The following is a 24,332-nucleotide window of genomic DNA, read 5'->3' on the forward strand; positions in this document are numbered from 1 at the left end:
TCATAGGACTACCCAATGGGAGATCAGTGAAGTCTTGTTATTTGAAGTAAGTTGTATGGTTGCTGACGTGAAGGAGTTGATTCTTTGGAGATTCTGATCTTGGATTAGACCTGCGTGATTAATATGAACTGAACTTACCTATATCTGGAATTGAAGCTCTTGTGTAAAGTCCACTGAAGTCATTAGACTTGCATTGCATTGAAACCTGCTACATAAGAAGTGCCATGCTGGGTCAGACCGAGGTCCATGGAGCCCAGCGTCCAAACCAGGTCGCAAGTTCCTGGCAGATCCCAGAAAGTTATCCCAGTAATCCCTGTTAATCCCAGGACATTACTGTTAAGGTGCCATGTGAGAAAAAAAGCCAAGCTTGAACTTCTAAAAGCCTGTGGCTTGCCTTAGCAGATGCTCAGAACCTGACCCGTCTTCATTGGACTGGTTGCACCAGTGATCATGACATCACGACAGGCGTTGCTGTTGACTGAGCACACTGAGCTGTGATCACATGCATGCGTACATATCCACTATTCATGCATGTGCAGGAGACAAACTTATTCAACAATTCTAACTACCCTGGGGTTTCACGGTGTCCAAAATATCACGCCAGATTTCAGGTTACCTTACCTATATACGTTGGGCTTTTGGTATACCCAATAGAGATGTGCAGGCCAAAAGTTTTTGTTTGCTATTTTTCATTTCAGCTTTTGTATTTCCTTTGGGTTTCGGGTCATTTAAATGTTTGGTTTGGTTTGGTTCGTTTGCTGAATAAAAATAAACTACAGGACAGTAACTTTGAAATGGCGCATACGTGTGCCATTTTATAACATGCACACACGTACACGCGTGTGTAATAAAATAGCCTAGATGTGTATATGTGCGCACACCCAGCAGCGTAAGCCGGCATATGGACGCACAAGTGACCGTCTTTTATAACAGACACGCATCCAGCTGGAGACCAGTTTCACCAGTTCTTCCACCAGTTCATCCAGGGTTCTCCCCCAAGTTGCCCCAGACCCCACAAACCTCTGTATATATTTTTTTAAGCTTACACCTCCTCCAGAGCAGAAGTAAAGTTACGCGGCACTGGATCTGCACAAGCGTCCAGGCGCACAGGGACTTGCATGCACGCCCCAAAATGCATAGGCCCCACCCACATCACACCCCTTCTTTGCCCGGCATGAGAAGTACATGCAGTGGCACTTGTGCGCGCATCTGGGCGCCTTCTAACATCAGGTGGACACTCACAAGAGCCACATGCGTGCCATCTCCCAATGTTGGCATGCGCCCGGGTTTTAAAATTCACCTTTAAATTTAAAAAACAACCCCGGCCTAAACAAAGAAACAAAAAGAAACAGCATCTCCCCCCCCCCCCCCCCCCAGGCACCTCACTTACCCCTTCCATGAGGGCCCCTAATGTAGAAAGGGGGCAGGCACAGTGCCCAGACGCTCCTGACTGCCAACCTGGAGACTAGCACCTTTGCTTTAAGAAATGTCCTCTTCCCCTCCCTCCCTCCCTCCTTCAAAATGGTAATAAATATCCTTGCCTCTCTCCATCACTCCCTGTAACTGTCAAAAGAGGTTCACAGCAAGGGGATTCCTGCTGACGCCCACAAAGGGATTCCCCTGCTGCAAAACTCTTTTGACAGATACAGAGGAAAGCAATGGGGCCAGCACTGAATCAGGCCAGTTTTGGGTTGGTACCATAAAGCAAAGGCGCTGCCCTCAGGTCCAGCTGATGCCATTTTAAACCAAGGAGTAGGCAGGGCAGAAGCAACTAGAGATCGCGTCTGCCCCTTTGTTCATCAGAGGTGCCCACAGAAGGATTAAGCGAGATGTGGGGGGTGGGGGCGTTTCTTTCTGAATATTCTTTTATTAGCAAAGAGGGCCTGCTATTTGCCAAAAATGAATGAGCCAAATACATTTCGGATTTTTTCAGATGGGTCAGTGTTTTTGGCTTGGTGGAAACAAACCCAACCGAAAATTGGCTCATTCGTTGTGTTTTACCACATCCCTAATACCTAACACATTAACCCTCCACCCTGAAAAGGATTCTCCCGTGGGGTAGCACTAAAAACTGTTTGTTGTGCATCTCGTGTCTCGCTACAATCTCGGGTCACATTCGTGTTGCTCTCGTCAGCCACGCCTGCTCGTTGGGGCAGAAATCAGTGCATCACTTTGTAGAGGAGAGTGCAGGTCCTGCTGAAGCATGGTGAAAGGTGAAAGGTGAAAGGTGAGAGCTCCACCTGGATGGGGTCCATCTTCCCAGCCCTCCGAAAAAGGGGCAGCTGCTTAGCTCTAATTCTCAGACTAACATTAGAAAGCCATTACAAGAAACCGGATTTGCAAATGATTATGTGAACAGTATTCCCCTGTTTCTGGCTCAGGCTCCCTCTCCCCTCCCCTCCCCTACCAGTGAGAAGATCCAGGGGTCAATGAGGGAGCGCCTGAAATCAAGCAGCTACTAGTGACCTCCCCAGCCTCTGGGGAGCAAACATCTAAGTTCCCATTTTCTCATGTGCAAACCAAATGTTTCACGGCAGCAACATCAATGTTTGCTGCTGCTTTCATGTGGCGTGACTTTTCTAATTTGGGGTGGTGTTTTCAATTAATTCCAATGCACCAGCAGCTTTGAAATTATGGATGTTTTTCAATGTTTTTTTTTTGGGGGGGGGGGTCAGAGGGCGAGGTTGCCAGTCTTCATCATATACCATGTGGGTCGGCCCCAGGCAGAACTTCTCAGTGGCTCAAGAGAAACTGCCCCTCCCCCCCCCTGCAGCAAACTCAATCAGAAATGAGAGCGAAGAGCAAAACTTTCTGCCTTTTTCAAAACCCGGTCAATAAATTATATGGTTGGCATTTCGTGCACTTAAGAGAAGCAGATTTTTAAAAGGAGCCTTTTCATCTTGCACACTCTTTTTTGCAAGATTTTCAGCACAGGTGAAAGAGTGAATGACCTGTTATAAAATACCCAGCCCCCCGCAGCCTGAATGCATGTAAACGTATCTGCAGTGAGCGGAGGCATTCCTGGGCCTCAGCTTGGGAAACGTGCAGGTTTGCATTTTCAAAGCTCTGCAGGCACATTTTCCTGCATAATGACTGCACACCTGGGTGCGCAGGTAGTTTTGGTGGGGTCATTTTTTAAAGTGAAAATATGTGAATACCTTCTCTTTCAAAACTGATGTAACTCATGCATGGATTTTATGTGGGGGTTGTTACAAACGAACCCTCACAGTGCTACAGCGAAAGGTTTCTGCAGGTGTAACAGGTGGTGAATTCTTGTGAAATTATTCAGGAAAAGAGAAATCCTCTTTTTGTTTATTCTTTAAAAAAAACAAACAACCCATCTTCCACATCCGGAGGACACCAGGACTGGTCTGAGTCTGGAAACATTTTAATATATTTTCTCACCTCTCTGGTTGTCAATTTAAACCACTATAATATTTATTTCATTTTGTGGTCATTTTAAAACTGAAACGAGAGTAAAAAACACCCTAAAACTTTTCATTTTCTTTTTCCTGGGTAAAGAGCACTGAAAGGTTTTTGCATGCGTTAAAACCATTTTAGTGTTGTCTAAACAGGATAGCGTGTGCTGAATCTTTTAGTGCATGGCTAAAACCACTTAAGTGTGAATTAAGAAGGAAAACACAGAATGAAACTACTCCCTCCCCCCCCCCCCAAAAAAACCCCAGAAATGAAACAAAATTATATATCCCTGTGGTTGAATGCACAGAAGTGTACAGAACGCACATCTGTAATCTCAAGGACAGAGATGCCCATACTTACTAACTGTAGGTAATGCCATGCTGATTTGGCAGTCAGAGGCTTCTTGCCACCTGCTGGCACCAGATTCCCTTTGGGTCCATGGTGCTACTGGTCATGTATACATTGTATACATTTTCAGAAGTACAGTAGATATTTATTGCCCTAACTTTACTTTCCTCGGCAAGCAGGAATTTCTTTGAGAAAGAAAAAAAATAAATTCCTTCCCCTCCACTTTTATTTATTTTTCTTCTATTGTAGGGCACCGGCAAAAACTCGAAGACCCCAAGTCATTCCCCGATCGTTTCAGCGAGTTGGAACGGCTGCGCCAGTCTATTCGAGTCACCCCGAACACCTCCAACCCTCGGGCCTCCCTCGGCACCCCCGGCCACTTCAGCTCTCAGGCTCAGACGCAGATACAAGGTAGGTGCCCAGGGAGAGTCAGCACAGTGCACCAAACGCCCAGCGCGCCTAATGAAGGGAACACAGCTCCTGTCAGCCCTTCCAGAACAGGGGAGGGAAATGTTTGCTTTCTTCTGCTGAACAAAGGCAAATCAGCGCATGCCTAGAAATCACATTTTATTTTTTTTATTTTGGTAGCTGCTGATCAACTTTTCTTAAGTTGAATTAACGTCAGAATAGGGACGTGCATTCTTTCTTTGGGGTCTTGGATTCTTGCTTAATTGAAGTCCAGGGAACTTCAAGAGTCAAGATAGCCAGCACGCTGCCGCTAGCGCAGGTGGGCTTCTCGCTCCCAAAGTTCTGCCGGATCCCTTACAGAGTCCTCCCCCCTCCCCAAACTAACACCAAATGCCCAACTCGTGAATGCACGAATGGTAATGAGCAGGGAACCTAGGCATGGAGCTGCCCTGTGAGGATTACGGATCTCCCTCGGAATTCCTGCTTCTGGGATGGGGGGGAGGGAGAAGGGGTGCAGGTGTCCCCTCAAAACTTGCAAGCCCCGCACAGGTCTTGCGCACTCGAGGCTGGCGGACCTGCATTCTCTCTCCCGCCTGCCGACGCACACTTTTTCCTTTCTAAGACATTGGGCTAAACAAATTCCTCACAAGATTTTGATCTGCGGGGCCATAAGAGGTTTGGTGTAACCTGTCTAAAGGTGAAGCCTGCAGAGCACGTGCAGCTGGCACTCGGCACAAGGCACGAAGTCATTTTACTAAAGTGGCAGGGACATCTTCCCCTCCCCCCTTCTTTTCTGCAGAAGATTTAGCAAACCTAAAAAAAAACCATTTGCTAATGTTAGGGTGGGGTGGGTGAGACTGCACCACATGTGTTTCCTGAGAGGACTGGGAGATGATCGCCTTATTCACTACAAGAGGACCTGGCTCAGCGTGACTTTGCGTATTAAGACAACATTTTACATTGTGAGTGCAAGGTGATGCATAGAAGGAAATATAACCCTGGCTGCAGTTACACGATGTTAGGTTCCACATTAGGAGCGCACCTTGAATACTGTGTACAATTCTGGTCACCGTATCTCAAAAAGGAGATAGCTGCACTGGAGAAAGTGCAGAGAAGGTCGAGCAAAATGATAAAGGGAATGGAACAGCTCCCCTATGAGGAAAGGCTGAAGAGGTTAGGGCTGTTCAGCTTGGAGAAGAGAGACTGAGGGGGGATATGATACAGCTCTACAAAATCATGAAAGGACTTGAACAGGTTAATGTAAATTGGTTATTTACTCTTTCAGATAATAGAAGGACCAGGGGGCATTCCATTAAGTTAGCAAATAGCTCATTTAAAACTAATCAGAGAAAATTCTTTTTCATTCAAGGTACAATTAAGCTCTGGAATTCATTGCCAGAGGATGTGGTTAGGGCAGTTAGCATAGCTGGGTTTAAAAAAGGTTTGGATAAGTTTCTTCTGGAGAAGTCCATAAACTGCTATTGATCACTAGGGATTAGCCACTGCTTGTTGCCGGCATTAGTAGCACATGGGATCTATCCAATGTCTGGGTACTTGCCAGGTACTTGTGACTTGGAGTGGCCATGGTTGGAGACAGGATGCTGGGCTTGATGGACCCTTGGTCTGACCCAGCATGGCATATTTATGTTCTTAAGTTCTTCATAATACAGTTAGATTTTGTAGTTTTAGAAGAGTAAAAAATAAAAAAAACTCCTTAATTTTAACTGATAAAAGTTGATTATTCATTGCTGTGCGTAGTTTTGAAATGTTCACTAAATAGAAGGTAGAGCTTTCCTTAAGAGGACCTATTTCGTGTCCCAGTACCTGACTACTGGTTACCAGTTAGCACCATTATTGCACCAGTATACCTATATACTATATAAAGGATCAGCCCACCCCAAAGGCTTTTCAGCTACAGCAGAAGACTATTGCTCTACTGTGCTTGCCCCTTCCCCTGCTTGACCACCTTCACTCGCAGCTCGTGGTGGGGTTGTCAGGGTCCCCATTCCTGGGTGTGGATTGGTTTTCTCCGACAGATTTTTACCTGCACCGGTAACATTTGTTGGTAAATAGTATAAGGGTTTCATGTTGCTCTGCCGTTTCATTTTGGATTTATAATGTTTCTGAGTTTTTCCCCCCCCCGTGTATATCCTTTTGCTCACTTCCTTTTGATTTAGCGAGTGCCGTGTTTTGACAACGTGTGCTTTTCTTTTAGCATCTGCTAAAACAGTTTGGCATAACGACATCAAACGGAACTTTGTTCAGATGGGAAGTGACACAAAACAAAAGAGCTAATGTTGTTTGCTTTCACGTCATTTTAAAAGGACAGCCTGTCCCTTGTAAAATAAAAAAATAAAAAAAAGTTACTGGACCCTTAAGCAGCCGGGGGGAGAAGCAGATTTGGTCAGTAACACTGCCAGAATGAACCCTACAGGGAGAATGGCTTCCAAAAGAAGACCTCGCGTGAGGTGGTGCCAAGGCCCACACTGAGCACGCCGCCCGGGTGCAGCAGTCGGGCCCCTTCCGAGAAACGGCAGCACAGCCCGAGGACGAGGCGAGCACGAAGGCACCGGAGCCTGAAGGAGGCAGCTGCAAGCTCTCATTCCTGCTCCAGAAAGAGGTCCCCAAGAGAATTTTCAACATTTTCTTTTATTTTTTTTTACCTCTCCTCATCTGCACTGCAAGGAACGCCTCAGCAGACAGCAAGTGAACATGGCACCGAGAGGCCCGCGGGCGCGCGTGAGCCAGGAGTCTGCGTTTCCGTGGGCTTTACCACAGGCTTTTATATCTCCCGCCCCAGACAGGCGCACAGAAATGCAAAAAGAAATCTAGGAAACAGCAACCTGGGCTTCCATGTTTCATTCTCTCTCTCTGTAGTCCACCGAGGGGAATTTTGGGGGGGGCTATTTTTGATCTGGCAGTTCCCTCCTGCTTCTAGCTCAGGTGGATCTTCATGTGCAGTTTTCCCAGGGGAAAATTCTCTATCTCAGTCTCGGAGTCGGCTCAGCCGCCGTGGTGGCAGCCTTCAGCCCACGGGTCTCGGCTCCTTCCAGAACCCAGCAAACATGGGCCCTCAGTCTGACCACTAGGTGTCACCCTTGCGCAAGGACTGGGACTCTCTACCTGCTGGTGACTGGGAATGCCTTCCCCATCCCCTTCCCAGCCCCGGCTGACACGGGGAGCAGGCACTAAAGAGTTATGGGTGACCCTGATCCTTGGGTTGAGCCACAATTTGAGCTTTAAGGAGACGGTAATCAAAAATACCCAGGTTGGTGCAAAACTCGGTTCGCACCGATTGCTTTGATTATTGCCTAACGAAAAATTACCTGCACAGATTTGTGCCAACTTTTATCTGCTGGTAAATTTTTGGAATAAAACCGCAGCTGTTGTTCCTTTCTCCACCCTCTCTCTCCCCCCCCCCCCCCAGGAATGCCTTCCTAGGATGCAGATGAAACGTGCGTGCATTTTTTTAGAAATGTGTGTGCTTTTCCCCGCGTACAGGGTGGGGAATAATCGAAGAGCCCAAATCATTGTCCCACCTGCCGCTCTGCCTTTGATTATCCTCATCCTTATAATTCAGACTTTGGTTGTGCTGTAAATAGCATAAATGCACCTATTTTTGGTTTTTTGTTTGCGGGTTATCAGCCTCTTGCTAGACAAAGTGCAAGAAATGGGATTAAGCAAGGCGGCGAGCTGTGGTTTGGGAGAGGCCCACACCCGCCAGGTTTTACGGAGCAGCTACATGGACCCAACTGCAGGGATGATCTTAATTAGCAAATCTTTGAACAATTAAGAGGCGCAGCGCGGTTAAGAAGCGAGCATTAAAGTGTCAGACATTGTCCAGGATCCAAGCCCTATAATTCTGCTGCTTTACAGAGATTTCTCTAGGGTCTGATTCATCTCCTCTTATAAACAGGACTCAAACCGGCTCTGTTTTTGTTTGCTTTTCTAATACCTACCTGGAAAATTCCTTTAAGGCAAGGCTGAAAAAAATTGGACTCCCTTAATTTGTTTGGAATAATTTTTAGAGTTAGATGATTTTGTCTATTTAATAGCTGAGTGATTTTTTTTTTTTTCTAATTATAGGCTTTTTAAATTTATTTTCAGGAACAGAATATTATTCTAAGGGAGGGAGATTCTGACTAGGGATTTACTAGTGGGAAAGGCTCTTTCAGTCTCCCCCTTCGGTTATTTGTCCTTCCTGTAAAGTCCGTCCATCCTCCCATTCAGACCTTGACGCAGATAGAAAGTGACACGACTGGGACCCTAGTGCTTCCGCGAGACGCATTCCAGAAGCTGTTAACGCACGTAGGCCCACTCTGAGGGCAAATTTAACAGCCCTTTCCAGGAAACGGGGAGTTACAAGCCCTGAAGTAATGGGCGCAGGCGCACTCGCCGTGGGCAGAGCTGTTCCCAGGAGTGGGGCTGCGCAGGGGTTTGCATGTGCGCGGGTATTTTTTTTAATTTTTCCCAGAAAACCAAAATCTGCACACGCAGGTGTAATTGTGTGCCGGTGGTTTGGGCAGGATGATGGATGCCTACTTTCCCTTTCATTAATCATTAGTGTAAAAGTAACCGCAGACGTGGGCAGAGACAAAACAAAATTACCCCCTCTATGCACAGACATTTTTTCCTGGGTTAATTTAAAGAAAGCCCCACTTTTAAGTAGGTCTTTCAGAACCATTGCGGACAAAGATTTTTCAGTATTTCATTCTGGAATCTTTTAATTTCAAAGGTTGCTCCTCTGACAGGAAAAGTCTTCTCCCCATTCATGTGTCAGCGTTCAAAGACAGGGAGGGAGGGGACTGAGGACACCAGTGAGGTCTGTCATCTTGCTTTCTGCAGGCTCCATTTCCCCCCTCCCGAAAAAACATTCCAGGAGCTAGAAGTTGGAAAACCCAGAACCGTCTGAGGCTGTCCCTGGAATTGCTTGAAAGTTGGGGGTTCTTTTATCCTGTTTCTTTCCAGATTAAAAAAAAAAAAAATAATAATAATAATAATAAAAAGATAAAACTTTCGCCTTTATTTATCCAGGTAACTCGGAGCCTCGCCCCTTATCTATATAACCATAGGAGCAGATCAGTGATGTTATTCAGGCATTGTTCACGGTTTTTTAGTTCATTAGACAGAGCCAGATTCTTCTCAGGAAGGAGAGAAGTCTGCAAAGTTTCTTTAACACGTTCTCCTTATAATTATGGTGCATTTGGGTTGTGACCCTCCCTGTGCGCTGAAGAAAATATTTGCACGGTGTGCTTGGCAGTAAATGGAGGGGTTTGCAGTTTTAAAATAAGGACTGTAAATGCAGCGATTAAAACAGGCTCTCATTATAATGCACTTAAATTGGCCTTTATCGCTGGTCGTGCACAGACACGACGACAATCCTGGAAGTCGTTTTCAGTCTGCTGCCAAGGTTCCCATCCTTCTTTTCCCAGATCCTCGCCCGCAGGGTTTCGGCTCTTAGCTGAAATAGTTGAACGTATTCCAGAAAGTCTGACGAGAGAAAAGTGAGAGCAGTTCCCTTCAGATGGGAGGCAGTGGGGGGAGAGAAGGAAGACGCGTGGATTGGCAGATCCCTGCTTTTGAAGTCAGGATCAACGATGAAGTATATTTGTTTTAAAAGGAGGCTTTTTTTCCCTTGGAAAAAAAAAAAATAAGAAAGTGAATGGCTTTTTTTTCTGTTAATTTAATAAAGCAAAGGTAGGCAGACTGGACGGACTAAAATGTCCTGATCTGCCAACAATCTTGTTACTGCTAGTTAAGAACATAAGAACATGCCATACTGGGTCAGACCAAGGGTCCATCAAGCCCAGCATCCTGTTTCCAACAGTGGCCAATCCAGGCCATAAGAACCTGGCAAGTACCCAAAAACTAAGTCTATTCCATGTTACCGTTGCTAGTAATAGCGGTGGTTATTATCTAAGTCAGCTTAATTAATAGCAGGTAATGGACTTCTCCTCCAAGAACTTATCCAATCCTTTTTTAAACACAGCTATACTAACTGCACTAACCACATCCTCTGGCAACAAATTCCAGAGTTTAATTGTGCGTTGAGTAAAAAAGAACTTTCTCCGATTAGTTTTAAATGTGCCCCATGCTAACTTCATGGAGTGCCCCCTAGTCTTTCTATTATACGAAAGAGTAAATAACCGATTCACATCTACCCGTTCTAGACCTCTCATGATTTTAAACACCTCTGTCATATCCCCCCTCAGCCGTCTCTTCTCCAAGCTGAAAAGTCCTAACCTCTTTAGTCTTTCCTCATAGGGGAGCTGTTCCATTCCCCTTATCATTTTGGTAGCCCTTCTCTGTACCTTCTCCATCGCAATTATATCTTTTTTGAGATGCGGCGACCAGAATTGTACACAGTTGATGCCGTCCAGCATGCAAGAATGGGAGCGAGTGCAGAAATGTCTGAGGGGGCAGAAGGGTCCAGCTAGTAGGGATCATACAGCCTTGGCTCTCCTACTCAAGCGATCTCCACCCATCATGTGTAGTCCAGCTATGTCATTCCTCATGGCTCTACAGTTCCAAACAGCGCAGGGAATCCAGTTCCTAAGAACATACTCCTCTACGACTTATGGGAGGTGCAAGATTCCTACACAAAAGTGTTGCGTTCAGCAGTCCATGGGCCTGTCCCGCAGACCGCCGCTCTTACCTCCAGCCCCGATCTCTGATAATGGGGAAGGCCCCATAAGAATGAGCGGAAGGCCGCTCTATCTAGCCTATCCTCCAACGCTGGCGCGCATCGCCGGCTCTAGGCACGCGCGTCTCAGCCTAAGACTTAAAAGGAGCCCGGCAGGAAAGCCTTCATGGCCCCTGCTGATGACCTTACCGAGATTGTTCTATATAAGGGCAGTTCTCCTGCACCTAGACACCTCCGCAACAGGTCCACTACTGTAGTACAGCAAGTTGCCTCAATGTGTTCCTGGCGTTCGTCTCTTCAGTCTCTGGTCTTCATTTTTCAGTTCATGGTCTTCGTCTTCATCCTGTGGTCAGTCTTCAGTTCTTTGTCAGCCCCTTGTCTTGTGGTCAGTCTTACTTCTTCAGTGTCTTCTGTGTCATCGCCTGCCCCCCTGTGCTGTTCCTCCGCTCCCTGCCTGCCTATCGTCCCGCCTTCCCTCAGATGGACCTCTGGTTATGACTTTGGCCTGCTTGACACTCAACTCCGCTTGAACTCCGCCTGCCACTGACCACTGCCTGACTCACAACTATGCCTGAACTCCGCTTACCACTGACCATTACCCGACTCACGGCCACGTCTGAACACAGCCTGCCCCGACCACCGCCTGCCTCTGACTACACCTGAACACCCCGCCTGCCCTGGGACCTGGCCTGTGACCCGACAATCTCCACAGACATCCAGGTCATCAGCAGAGGGTCCTGCCTAAAACCTGCCAGGCCCGGCATGCGAGGGTTCAGCCTAAAGTGAACGAGGGCTGGTTTAGGTGAAGCTGCAGTTGGGCCTCTGCCACAGCCGGCTCCGCCAGCCAAAGGTGGAGACCTGCAGGGCTCCTTCCTGACGGCTGCGCCAACTCCACCTCAGTCCAAGGCCCCTCACCCGCAACAAAAAGGTCTCACTGCAGATGCCCATGAGAGCAAATGGGCGAGAGGACACAAGTTCTGTGCGTCAGTGAAGGGACCATCCCATGAAGGAATGTCCCCTCCGAGCTGTCTCTCCCATAGTCGCCTTTGGGAAGATCTTGGGAGTGTCCGTAAAATCCTAAAAAAAAAAAAAAGAATTGGCTGGCTCAGTAAGAGACGCATGACATAAAGATCATCCAGGACTGAGGTCCAAAGGATTAAAGCTGGATCGGTGGTGTGCGCAGCAGTGCGAGGGGATGCAGGCAAGGCTGGAGTTTGGGGGAGAAATTAATCCGGTCGTCTGGATTTTTGTTAAGGTGGCATCCGTCCAGTACCGGCGTCACACCTGGCGCTGGTCCATACAGAGGGTCTCCGTCTCCCACGCGGCTCTGCATGGTCTCGAATTTATCTCTGCCTTGCATGATGTGACACGGGAGGTTTTAACCAGATGAGAGACCCAGGAGCAGAGATCTCCAGGGTTAAATCCCTGCTGCTAGTGCTAAACGCAGGCTTTGCAAGGCTTTTGTTGTTTCATGCAAATATTAATCTCAACCTCAAATAACTCTCCGGTGTACACGTGGTTTTCACAGTGGATTACCAAATATTTCTGCAAACTAGCAGAGTCAGGACAATCGCTGTTTAAAGGGTCGTCCAGAAATGCCAACTGTTGACATCTCTCCTTTCTTTCCTTCTTTTTTTGGAACAATGGTAAAATTAGCATCAGCAGCGGGCCAGAAAGTTTTCCCTGCCGTGTGCTTCAAACTGATAATGAAACCACTAACCCGAAGGCTGGTTTACAGACGCTGCCAAGCACCAGACAGGGCACAGCGTGGCGAGCCCTATCAGGGTTCCTGCAGCTCCATCCCTTCTTTGATCAGAGAGCAGCAGACGCGCAGACTTTGCTCCGGGGTAACTCTTAAACCGGCGCGGGGGGGCGCGCACGCGTGCGAGTTCGTCGACCCGCGCCCAGGAACGCGGCCATTTCATAACGCAGCCTGATTGCACGCACGTGTGCGCACGTTTAAGTGGGCACGGGCTTGTGCGCGCCAAGGCCTCTGCTACCGGGTTAGTAGGGGGGGGAGGGGGGATTTTAAAAGACGCGCACACCGATGTCATTGCCGGTTTCCCCAGTTTGTTCCCAGTTTGTTCCCAGTTGGCCCAGGAACGGGACAGGATTTCCAAAACGCCCTAGTTTTATTAGCCTCCCTTCTCCCCTGTTAGCTCCAGACTTTGAAATCCCCACTGATCTTATTTTTTTTTTTGTTTTATAAGTTACACGACGTCCGGAGCAGAAGTAAAGTTATGCGGAGGGGGACCCAGGCACCAGCCAGCGCGCGTAAGGATTTACGCCCGCCCAGACCCTGCTTCGCCCCTTTTTTCTGAACTTTTCGTTGGTGCACACAGCAGCAAGTACTCGCTCCTCCAAGCAGCTTTTAAAATCGGCTCGGCACGCGCCGGCCGGTCATATTCCCGCATCCCCTAATTTCGGCGACGTTGGGCTTTTGAAATTCACCTTTAAATTTGCATGTGGCCCCCTCTGCTAGGGCTTGCTGTAAAGGGGGCCACCCTCAGTAGCAGGACTTAGTCTCAGCAGATCCTGGCCCCGATAGGTCTCCGTGGCCGAAGGTATAAATGATGCAAGCATCACTTTCCGGGCGGGTGCGCTCGGATTCTGAATATCTGTCCTGCTGATAGCCAGGAGTACAGGGCTCCAAAATAAAAACAAAACAAAACTGTACTGTTCTGATGGCTCAGTAGAAAAGATTTGGGTCTCAGCACTTTCTGCTTCTTCTTCTTCCATCACCACAGCCATCAAAATCCAAAAGTCATCCTGGGCAAGCCAGCGCTTGTCCCTGGGAGTGATACAAGAAACATGTTCTTATTTTCTTAACAGGGTACTTGCGACTCGGAGAAAGGATGCTGAGCTCAGTGGACTGTGATCCACCCAGCATGGCATATCTTATGCTCTTTTGTTCTTATCTGTCCCTGAATTCCTCCCCAGGGGTCTCCTTTCTTCCCGTGTGGAACATAATCCTGCCCGGGGTCTCCAAATGGGTTAAGCTTTGGAGCAAACCAGGCCAGGAATGGACCTCACCTGTATGCCAGGATGTGTTGGAGAAGACCTCGGGCTCTCAGAGTCACTGCTAATGCCCTCTGTACCAGGGACAGGCAAGGTATCAAGGTGCGCTTGGAAGCTTCTTTTTAATCAGGCCTGGAACTAGTTCTGCTCCTTTCTGCATCTTCTCTCGCCATGCGCTCCACAGAACAGTCGCTCGGCACTGCCGCTTCTCTGAGCAACGCTGCTTTTCTCCTTTCCTACAACGTCTGCTTTTCTTGCATCGAGCTTTTCATCGGAGGGAATAGGAATGTTTTATATTCCATTTTCATAACTTTATGACCTTCGCAGATTACATCGCAATGACATCCTTAAAGCCTGGTCAGCTCAGGGTACTTCTTTTGGCATGAGTAAAGCTTTCTAAAATTGCCTTCATCGGGGCTTAGCCGCGCCACCACATCTGGGCTGGGTGACTTGGCAGGGCTCTTCTGGCATGGACTGCCCAAGAATCTCTATGGAGCAACAACAGAACTTACAGCGTTCACAGCAATAACCCAGATCCTTATTAATACTCACTTAAAACAGGAGCAACCAAAGTCTACCAAAAAAAACCCAATTTGGGTTTCTGATTAGGTGTCAGATCAGAAATGCTCCAGTTTATTTAGATTTGTAAGGGCAGGAGCCTGCAGGCACCACTGTCTCCACAGAAGATAAGATACTAAATGCTTAACTTCAGTAACGTTACTGAAAAACGGGTGCGTACATAAGGGGGGAGCACAGCGCTGTTAGCCAGAGACAGAAAAATAGCCGCACTGCTATCCGTCTTATTATGTGCGGCCACCAAAACTACTGAAATTAAACCTAAAGACCTCACTTGCCGGGAAGCCGAACCAGCCAGCAATTCCATCCACTCAAGTATAACTATTTGATCCTCCCTCTCTTTCTTTTTCTGCCAAGCAAATACATTTTTAAAAGCACGTACCCCCAGATTTTGAAAGGGAACTTAGGTGCGTATGTTTGCTTTGAAAATCCTTGGCAGAGTCCGCATGCACCACGATGCCAGGGAGTAATAAAATCCACCCTCCTTCAAAATAGAACCTTACTAGGAAAAATATGGAGGGGATATAATGTGCACCTCTGGTCTTCAGTGGTTTAATGTCTCGTGCAAAATATGCTGCCTCCAGCATTGTACAATGCTGCGCCGGGGGGGCGGGGAGAAGAGGCAGGCTTGGTCCTAAACCAGAGGGCTCAAGCTGTGCCCCTGAGCCACAGGACTGGTCTCTTCACTTGCATCCCTGCCCCGAGGATTGATCCTCAGGGATTCATTAGGGATCCCAGGAGCTGTCCCAGTGTTCCCAGCGACTCAGGAGCTCCAAGGAGGACCCCAGAGGAAACTTTCTACCATTTCTAGAATCCTTAAACTAGGACCTCTAGTCCTGTACCTTCTGCTCAGCATCCACGTGAGTGCAGTCTCTTGCAACTGTGGAAAGCTTACATTCAGTTACCCCATACTGCAGCGGTAGCAGCCTAGGCGAAGGTTTTTGTTTGATTTATGTGGTGCAGTAACCTGGCCTGAATTTAAGAACAGAGCACCAGATAGAAACTGGCCTCGGACACAAGCCAGGGAGGGTAACTTTCAAGGCGATGCACGGGCGCGCAGGTACTCGCGTTCGTCGGCCTGTGCCCAGGAGCACGGCTGTTGTATAACATGCCCGCGTATATGTGTGCACGGTGTAAAATAACCTGGCCGAGCGCAAGTATCTACAGGCAAATTTCTGGTTTGAGTATCGAAATGCCCATGTACTGCCCCTTTCTGAGAAGCTCCGAGGTGGGCACGCAGCGGCGTATCCTGGCGGCTTTTAAAATCCACTTGGTGCACATGAGCCCAACATATTCACACATCCCCTAATTAATGCGCGCATCGGGCTTTTAAAATTCAACTTTAAGCCTAACAACTGCGCAGGAGCTGAAGTTTCACGAAGAGACCAAAATTCATGACCTTTAGGACTATGGAGGGCAGTCTGGTTTATCTGATCCAGACCAAAATGACATGAAAGGCGTCCTGCATTTACAATACCTGATCCAGACCAAGATATCGCGAAAGGCGTCCCGCATTTACAGTATCTGATCCACACCAAGATATCATGAAAGACGTCCCACATTTACAGTACCTGATCAGACCAAGATGTCATGAAAGGCGTCCCGCATTTACAGTACCTGATCGACACCAAGATGTCATGAAAGGCGTCCCACATTTACAATACCTGATCCAGACCAAGATATCATGAAAGGCGTCCCACATTTACAGTATCTGATCCACACCAGGATATCATGAAAGGCGTCCTGCATTTACAGTACCTGATCCACATCAAGATATCATGAAAGGCGTCCCACATTTACAGTATCTGATCCACACCAAGATATCATGAAAGGCATCCTGCATTTACAGTACCTGATCCACACCAAGATATCATGAAAGATGTCCTACATTTACAGTATCTGATCCAGACCAAGATATCATGAAAGGCGTCCCACATTTACAGTACCTGATCCAGACCAAGATATCATGAAAGACATTCCACATTTACAGTACCTGATCCACACCAAGATATCATGAAAGATGTCCTACATTTACAGTATCTGATCCAGACCAAGATATCATGAAAGGCGTCCCACATTTACAGTACCTGATCCAGACCAAGATATCATGAAAGACATCCCACATTTACAGTATCTGATCCAGACCAAGATATCATGAAAGGCGTCCCACATTTACAGTATCTGATCCATAGCAAGATATCATGAAAGACATCCTACATTTACAGAATCGGATCCACACCAAGATATCATGAAAGGCGTCCCACATTTACAGTACCTGATCCAGACCAAGATATCATGAAAAGTGTCCCACATCTACAGTACCTGATCCACACCAAAATATCATGAAAGGTGTCCCACATTTACAGTACCTGATCCACAGCAAGATATCATGAAAGGCGTCCTACATTTACAGTACCTGATCCAGACCAAGATATCATGAAAGACATCCCACATTTACAGTATCTGATCCAGACCAAGATATCATGAAAGGCGTCCCACATTTACAGTATCTGATCCATAGCAAGATATCATGAAAGACATCCTACATTTACAGAATCGGATCCACACCAAGATATCATGAAAGGCGTCCCACATTTACAGTATCTGATCCATAGCAAGATATCATGAAAGACATCCTACATTTACAGAATCGGATCCACACCAAGATATCATGAAAGGCGTCCCACATTTACAGTACCTGATCCAGACCAAGATATCATGAAAAGTGTCCCACATCTACAGTACCTGATCCACACCAAAATATCATGAAAGGTGTCCCACATTTACAGTACCTGATCCACAGCAAGATATCATGAAAGGCGTCCTGCATTTACAGTACCTGATCCAGACCAAGATATCATGAAAGGCGTCCCACATTTTACAGAACCTGATCCAGACCAAGATGTTATGAAAAGCGTCTCACATCTACAGAACCTGATCCACACCAAGATATCATGAAAGGCGTCCCACATTTACAGTACGTGATCCAGACCAAGATATCATGAAAGGCGTCCCGTATTTACAGCATCTGATCCAGATCATCATATCATGAAAGGCGTCCCTTATTTATAGTATTTGAAATGGCAGCTCCACTGCTTACCCTGGAGGAACTGCTTTTATTAATATTCTACAGTCCTCCTCAGGCCTACATCATTATCTTTCTACCATCAACTTGACAAAAGGCTTTAGAATGTCAAGTGCTGGCAGGATAATATAAGCCCGGCTGAGGCAGGGCTGCGGCTCTAGCTCCCACTTGCTTTATCTGGAAGAGGGCTGTGCCTCCTCCAAGTCGATCTAAAACCAGATGATGCCAATGGAGCCTTCAAGAAGCGTAAATTGTATTTGCACACTGAAATATTTAGTTAAACTTTGATTACTCTCCCGAGCCTTCCAGCCCAGGGATTGCTACAGAACGGCTCTCCTCCTCCGGGAGAGCTCGCAAACCCCGGAGGCCATTACACTACCCAGTCAGGGCCCTGACCACTCAATGACTTTCACTTCCTACGCATTCCACACTTCCCCAGTCTCCTGTCCCTAACACTGACGTTTCCGTTGATGGATCAGGTCAAGTTCTGAGTACTTTGGGAGCAGCTTCCACCTTACAATGGTTAAATTCTTATATCTAAATGGGCTTATTCAGTTAGTGCAGCAGCTGGTGCGATTCTGAGAGAAGAAAATAAACATTTCCTTTGAATATTTTGATTGGCAACCAGATGACCGCGACGCTGGGCTCGCATCGCCAGGGTAGGAAAGCGCTATGTGGACGGCACCATGAAACGAAATCTGAGTGCAGTAAAAGGTTCACATGGAAAGAGTGGCAGGGGGTTATTTCCATCAGCTAATAAAACACTGTGTGTATAGAAATGTATATGTGTGGATATAACGTGTGTGTGTGTGTGTGTATATCTGACAAAATGGACTTTTTCAGTCGAAAATTTAGGTCTCAATAAATCTGTTAGTTTATAAGGTGCCAGCAGCCTCTCTCTCTCTCGAAGTTGATTTTGTACTGACGAGGCTTTTCCAACCAATAGGAAATACCCTGGATTACCGACCGACCTTATGCCTTTCTCCTCACTCACATCAAAGTGTCATTGTGATAACCGATGAGCAGGGGTGCCAGATGACTCCAGATCAACAAAAAGCTGTGAGCCAGTCTGGGTTTTGCCCCATTGGGTGTAGAAACTTGTAGCTCTAAAGTCCCGTAAAAAGCCGCATACAAGTCCCTACATACAAAGGGACTACACCAAAGCTGTCAAGCTTGCGACCTTAGTAATGATGCTACGCCGTGTGCGTCCTCCCCTATGTCTGGTGTCACTTTGGGAGTGTTTTGTCCTTATGGTGCCACTCTTGGCTCCATTTTCCCTTAGCTTTTCTATGGCTTTTGACTGCTATCGAGTTTCCAAAAATGACCTATTTGGAGGTCTGGGGCTTCACTAGCAGAAGACGAGAGCTTCTCTTGCTGGGAACGAGTGTGCTAGTGCACGCCATGCGTGTGTATTTCAGTACAGCAGTGACGTGTTCTGCTTGCTGGGCTATCCAGAGGTCTCCAGAGACTTGAAGGGACTCTGAAGTTATGTTTCCTCGTTTCTTGCATGACTGTAGGCTCTGCAGAGAATGAACTCATTTTACACCCACGAGAATCAAATACTTCAAAGCAGGAACTGGCAGCCATAGAGTCTGGGTGCCCCTCTTCATGGAAGAACGTCACGCTGGTCAATGGCAGTCACTGAGTTACTGCTGTGCAAACATAAGCCTGCTTGTAAGCATTGCGGCAGACCTGGCATGCAGCTCACAGCACGACAGAGACTTTACCTACCCTCTGCCCCCAGACAGCAGGTCGGTTATGCGGTATCCCAAGAAAGCAGACTGGGACAAGGCAGAGACTAGCATTACATGAATATGCACTTCAGCTCTTTTTCGTAAGAGATTCTCCCATGAGCCATATACTGCATGTATTTAGGGTTGGGGTTTTTATGGTTTTTTTTAATGTGGTGGCTGAAAATATGGGATTAGAACCAGATGCTGTCTTATTTGAGAGAGCAGCTCTACTTCTAACTCACTGGGTCAAGCAGAATAAGCTCCAGTTCCTTATTATCAACTGCGCTTCCTCTTCTTCACCACCAAAGGGGTTGGTTTCTCTTCCTCTTTCACGTCTAAGTGTCCGGAAATGCAACCCAGCTAGGACTGCACCCGACAGCCCTGGTCTTTCGACGGCACGTCTATTCATCAGCGCCTCCTACTGGCCACTCCTGGTTCCACAGCTGCACGACTTTTCTTTTTCCATCAGGGGATGCTCCTGACAGCTTTTAATGCAGTGCAGCATTTATGTCAGTTTATTAAACCGTCATTAACTAGGATTTTTTTTCCCTGTAACTTACATCCTAAATTGGGGAAACAGATCCCTTTACTAGTGGAGAAACCTTTTAATTCAGTATAGAGACCTATCCCGTGCAGGCATATGTTCTTAGATCAAACTTCCACATGTCAATACCCCAGCTCAGCCAAGCTGTATGTGTGCTCCAGATCATTATTGAAATAAATATAGGGTTTTCCTTTGCCACACCCAATAATAATACATGTATGGCTTAATTAATAGAAGTCTATAAGTCACCTTCATTTCTGCAAGTTTGGAAGATCCTATAGAAGGAAATGTTTCTGGGGTTTGTGCCTTTGATCAATTGTAGGGAACTGTTTAGACTCATACTGGAGTTCTTTAGGCAGGTGTAACATGGCTGGGATTAACACATTATTTATTTCACAGCACTCTACAAAGTGCTGTTTCCAGACACCACCCACAGTTCTGAGGTTCCTGCCCCAGAGAGCGGAGAGCCCAAGATCTGAAGGAAGGAATCAGTCTTGGGCACCACATCAGATAGCAAATGACCTGCAAGGCTGTACATAGCAGCAGCCAAAGATACCCAGGATAGAAGGACATAAGAGGTCCCACTTTATCCCCAGACTGAAGCTGCTCTGCAGTGGGAGTTTTGGAAAAATGGGCCTGATCATCTCCATCCCCATCCTCTTCTTCCTCCCCCTTTCCACTCATCCCACATCATGACACTCGAAGAAGGGGGTAAGCGTGTGTGCCCCTGGGGGCTTAGAGGGGATCGTGGAGGAGATGAGATTTTGCATCTTCATTTTTTTTTTTTATTACTTTCCTCACATGCCAGTCAACCGGGGGACGACGACACGAACTGTGTTTTGTTTTCCTTTTCGTTTCGTTTTTAAATGACATGGAACACCAGTGTTTCGCTGAGGTTTTCTTTTCATTTTAAAAACAAATGCTCGTCTGTAATCATTGCAGCTTTACTGTGTGCACATGGCAAAGCTTGGGCTGGTTTGTAGCCCCAGCGGAAGCGCCTGAGCTGTGCCCGCTGCTGCCTGCCGGTTCTCTGCTGGCCCTCATCATTCTGCCGTCACTCTGCAGGCGCAGAGAGAAGTGGCGTGGGGTCCTTTCTCTCTTTCTGTTTCCTGGCGTCTCCATCGCTGTTAAGTCGGCAGTGTGCGGAGGAGCCCACGCAGGCAAAGACCTCTGAACTTTGTCCAGTTTTCTTGCGTACAAATATGTGATGTGTGTGTGTTTGCTCGTGTTCTGTCCGTGCGTGCACACACCCAGCAGTGTTCGTGCATTGGAGCAGGTCAGGGTGTCCAGTTCTTATTTGGCTTATTCTTATTTAGATCCAATGAAGGTGTCAGGACCTGCAAGGAATCCTCGGACATGCGCTGTGTGTATTTACAAGGAATCCTCGGACATGCGCTGTGTGTATTTACAAGGAATCCTCGGACATGCGCTGTGTGTATTTACAAGGAATCCTCGGACATGCGCTGTGTGTATTTACTCACCCACGTGGCTGCGAATTAGTGACTGCACGGGATCTTTCCGTCTAGCATCTGTGCTTTTTATTTATCTGTTACCGGTCTGCAGTAAACATTTCCCTTCCTGTTTATACTCGGAAGCAGAATCAGACTCCCGTTAGTAAGGAACCCATCTTTGCTATTTGCATAGACTGGGACTCTGTTCCTGTTCAGGTTTTTTTTTGTCCCGCAGTTTTACCTCTGCTTCTTTGGGTTCTCAGTGCAAACTGTTGTCCTTGGCTGCCCTGAGTGAGCCTTTGCTGGGTTCCCCCCCCTTATTTTCATATCCCCCCCTCCCGGCTCAGCCTTCAGCCATGGGGAGTAAACCACAGCCCCCTCTGGAGCCCGCCAAGGTGGCTGCAGACTAATGGCTGAGGCATAGGCGCAGTTTGGGAGGGAACCTGGGGAGGGGCAGTGCCCCAGGGGCCCCAGACCCTCTGTCTGTTGAGGAGGAGATGCTCCGATGCTCAGTTCTGCAGATCAGGTGCAGGGTTTCCTCTCTCACAGCAGGGGAATGGGATCGGGGGCAGCTTCTTCTAAAAGGTTTCGTTTTCGTTACAAAAACAAGACCCTGACTCTGAAACTTCTAGAAGGAAAGCTTTTCCTCGGGGGGGGGATCACATGAACGACAACGACTTGTGCAAAAAGGATTTTTGGCGACCTTTGCCTGCGTCTGCCCTGCCTCTCTCACACCCCTTTGGAATATTTTGTTTTCAGGAAATAAAAATCCTTGCGCATAAGATGCGCTGTTTCGGAATTGTGCAGGGAGTCGGGCTGACTTTACCCCACCCTTAAAGGTGCTCCAGTTTCAGATGTTAACCTTCGTCTTTATTTTACTGGAGGAAGAGAGCAGAAGGACGAGGACTTTGTCAATGACTGCAGCTGCGGCCTCCGTGCCTTTTCCCAGCTCTGCCTGTGCGCACAGCTCTCTGGGTCGGGGACTCAAAAGGGATGATGATATGCAGGCAATTTCCAGCTTCCCCGAGGATTTTCCCTTTGAAAATTAGAATTTTACCCGCACTGATTTCAAAAGCCTTTTCACGTGGGCACAGCTGCCCTCAGGGAGGGTAAATTTATACCCCTGTCTGTTCAGGTGAGCAGCACGCATACCTTTTATGGGCCTGATTTTAAAAAGCATGTACTCGAGTAAATGGCTTTTGAAAATTGCTAGGACAGTATGTTACATTAACACGGGTGACTCCTTTGAAAATGACCCCCTTAGTACAGACTTTACTCCCAAATTTTCAAAGCAAATTTCTGTGCGTAAGTTTCCTTTGAAAATTAGCAGGTAATGGACCCAGTATGTGCACAGATTAATTTGCATATTTATTAAAGTGGAAAGTATGCACACATGTTCCAATGTTGCCTGCCTCCCCCCACTCCCAGAATGCCTCTCCCTAGTCCCTTAAAAGCGCACATGTAACTCTTACTCACCTAGAGCCCCAGGCTTAGCACAGCCATTTGCACACATAAGGCCCAGTTTTATGTGTGCAAATGGATTTGAAAATTCAGCCCTGTATGAGCCCAGGGAGGTTAAGTGAATTGTGCAGGGTGAGTCAGTGAGATCTGTGCCATACTTGACAGATTTCACAGCTCCGAGATCTAATGGGAACATTATACATCTAACTCTTAGGCCGATGTAACAAGGTGCTCTCGGTTGTGTGCACGTTAATGCATGGCTGGGCACACATTTCCCTGCTTTAAAAGGGAACTTAACGCATAAAAGGAATATGCACACAACTTAAGTGGCCTCCATGCAAATCCCATACTATTCAAGGCATTGGCTATTACTCCCCAGTGCATGGAGGTGCCCTGGCTTAACTCGGGTATTCTTAGCGCTGGAAATGTAACTCCTGGTCAGGGGTGGAGTAACGTTTCTGGGGCCGGACCTGCAGTTGGTGGTGCAGGTGTCCTACACTTGGGATTTCTGTGCATCTAACATGATTTGTGTGCGCTAAGCATGGGATTGCTGTGCATTAGTGCACCATTCGCTCAGTGCACGGGGAGCTGGGTCTTTTTCTAGCGCGTGAGTTAAGGACCTGGGTGCTGACGTTGAGGGCACATTACTGTCTTATAATGATAGCGGGGCCGCCGTTCTTGTAGACTTCTGTAAGGCTAAGGTTGTGTTGAAAAGCTCCAGCTTTGATCTGTGGGATTTTGAACTTTTATATTAACGCTGCATTTTGACTTTAGGATCCTCCTCCTACCTACAGTCACTGAGTCTCTCTCTCTCTCTCTCTTTATTTCACCAGGCACCTCCGATTTGAGTCCATTTTCCGACCCTCGCCCGTTTGATCGCTCCTTCTCCACCCTTCCCAGCCTCACCGAGACCAGGTTTTCCGACCCTCGCATGCACTACCCCGGTGCCATGTCCGCCGCCTTCCCGTACTCCGCCTCCCCGTCCACCACGGGGATCGGGGGCATCAGCATGGCAGGCATGCCCACCACCGCCACCCGGTTCCATCACACCTACCTCCCCCCTCCCTACCCGGGATCCAGCCAGAACCAGAGCGGACCCTTCCAGACCAACCCGTCCCCTTACCACTTGTACTACGGCGCTTCCTCCGGCTCTTACCAGTTCTCCATGGTGGCGGGGGGAGAGCGCTCGCCCACCAGGATGCTGCCCTCCTCCTGCACGAGCGCAGCCATGAACCCCAGCCTGCTCAGTCAGAACGACGGGGTGGATGCCGACGGCAGCCACAGCAACTCCCCCACCTCCCTGACGAGCACGGGAAGAATGGACGAGTCCGTCTGGCGGCCATACTGAAAACTAAAAAAAAAAAAAAAAAGCAACGCTGAACGGCACGGAAGAAGGCTCTCGAGGCTCTAGCTGAAAAATAATCTCCCCCGCCACCCTTATTCACAGTGAGATGCAGAAGCCATGCTTAGCACACGGGCAACGCAGCAAAACGTAGACGTTCAGGACCCCCCCCCAGGGCATTTTGAGATAAGCAGAAGACATAATATCCCAGTGCTGGGAGTCGGACGTGAACTGTGCGGAAAAGCAAATCGCTCTGCCGCCTCGAATTTCAGTCGCTCTTCGGCGTGTTTTTCCTGCTGAACA

At 47.6% G+C, this 24,332-nt stretch overlaps 1 protein-coding gene across 1 annotated transcript in view; it reads left to right on the forward strand.

Moving 5' to 3' along the window:
* The window catches only part of RUNX3 (RUNX family transcription factor 3), a 54,044-nt gene extending 29,960 nt beyond the window's left edge, over positions 1 to 24,084 (forward strand). The window contains exons 4-5 of the mRNA XM_029571118.1: positions 4,018 to 4,179; positions 23,521 to 24,084. Coding sequence (XP_029426978.1) covers positions 4,018 to 4,179; positions 23,521 to 24,035 — 677 coding nt within the window. The 3' untranslated portion in view covers positions 24,036 to 24,084. The remainder of the gene's footprint in view (positions 1 to 4,017; positions 4,180 to 23,520) is intronic.
* The last annotated feature ends 248 nt before the right edge of the window (positions 24,085 to 24,332 follow it).

This window comes from Rhinatrema bivittatum, chromosome 11 (assembly GCF_901001135.1).
Source record: "Rhinatrema bivittatum chromosome 11, aRhiBiv1.1, whole genome shotgun sequence".
Classification (NCBI taxonomy): Eukaryota; Metazoa; Chordata; class Amphibia; order Gymnophiona; family Rhinatrematidae; genus Rhinatrema; species Rhinatrema bivittatum.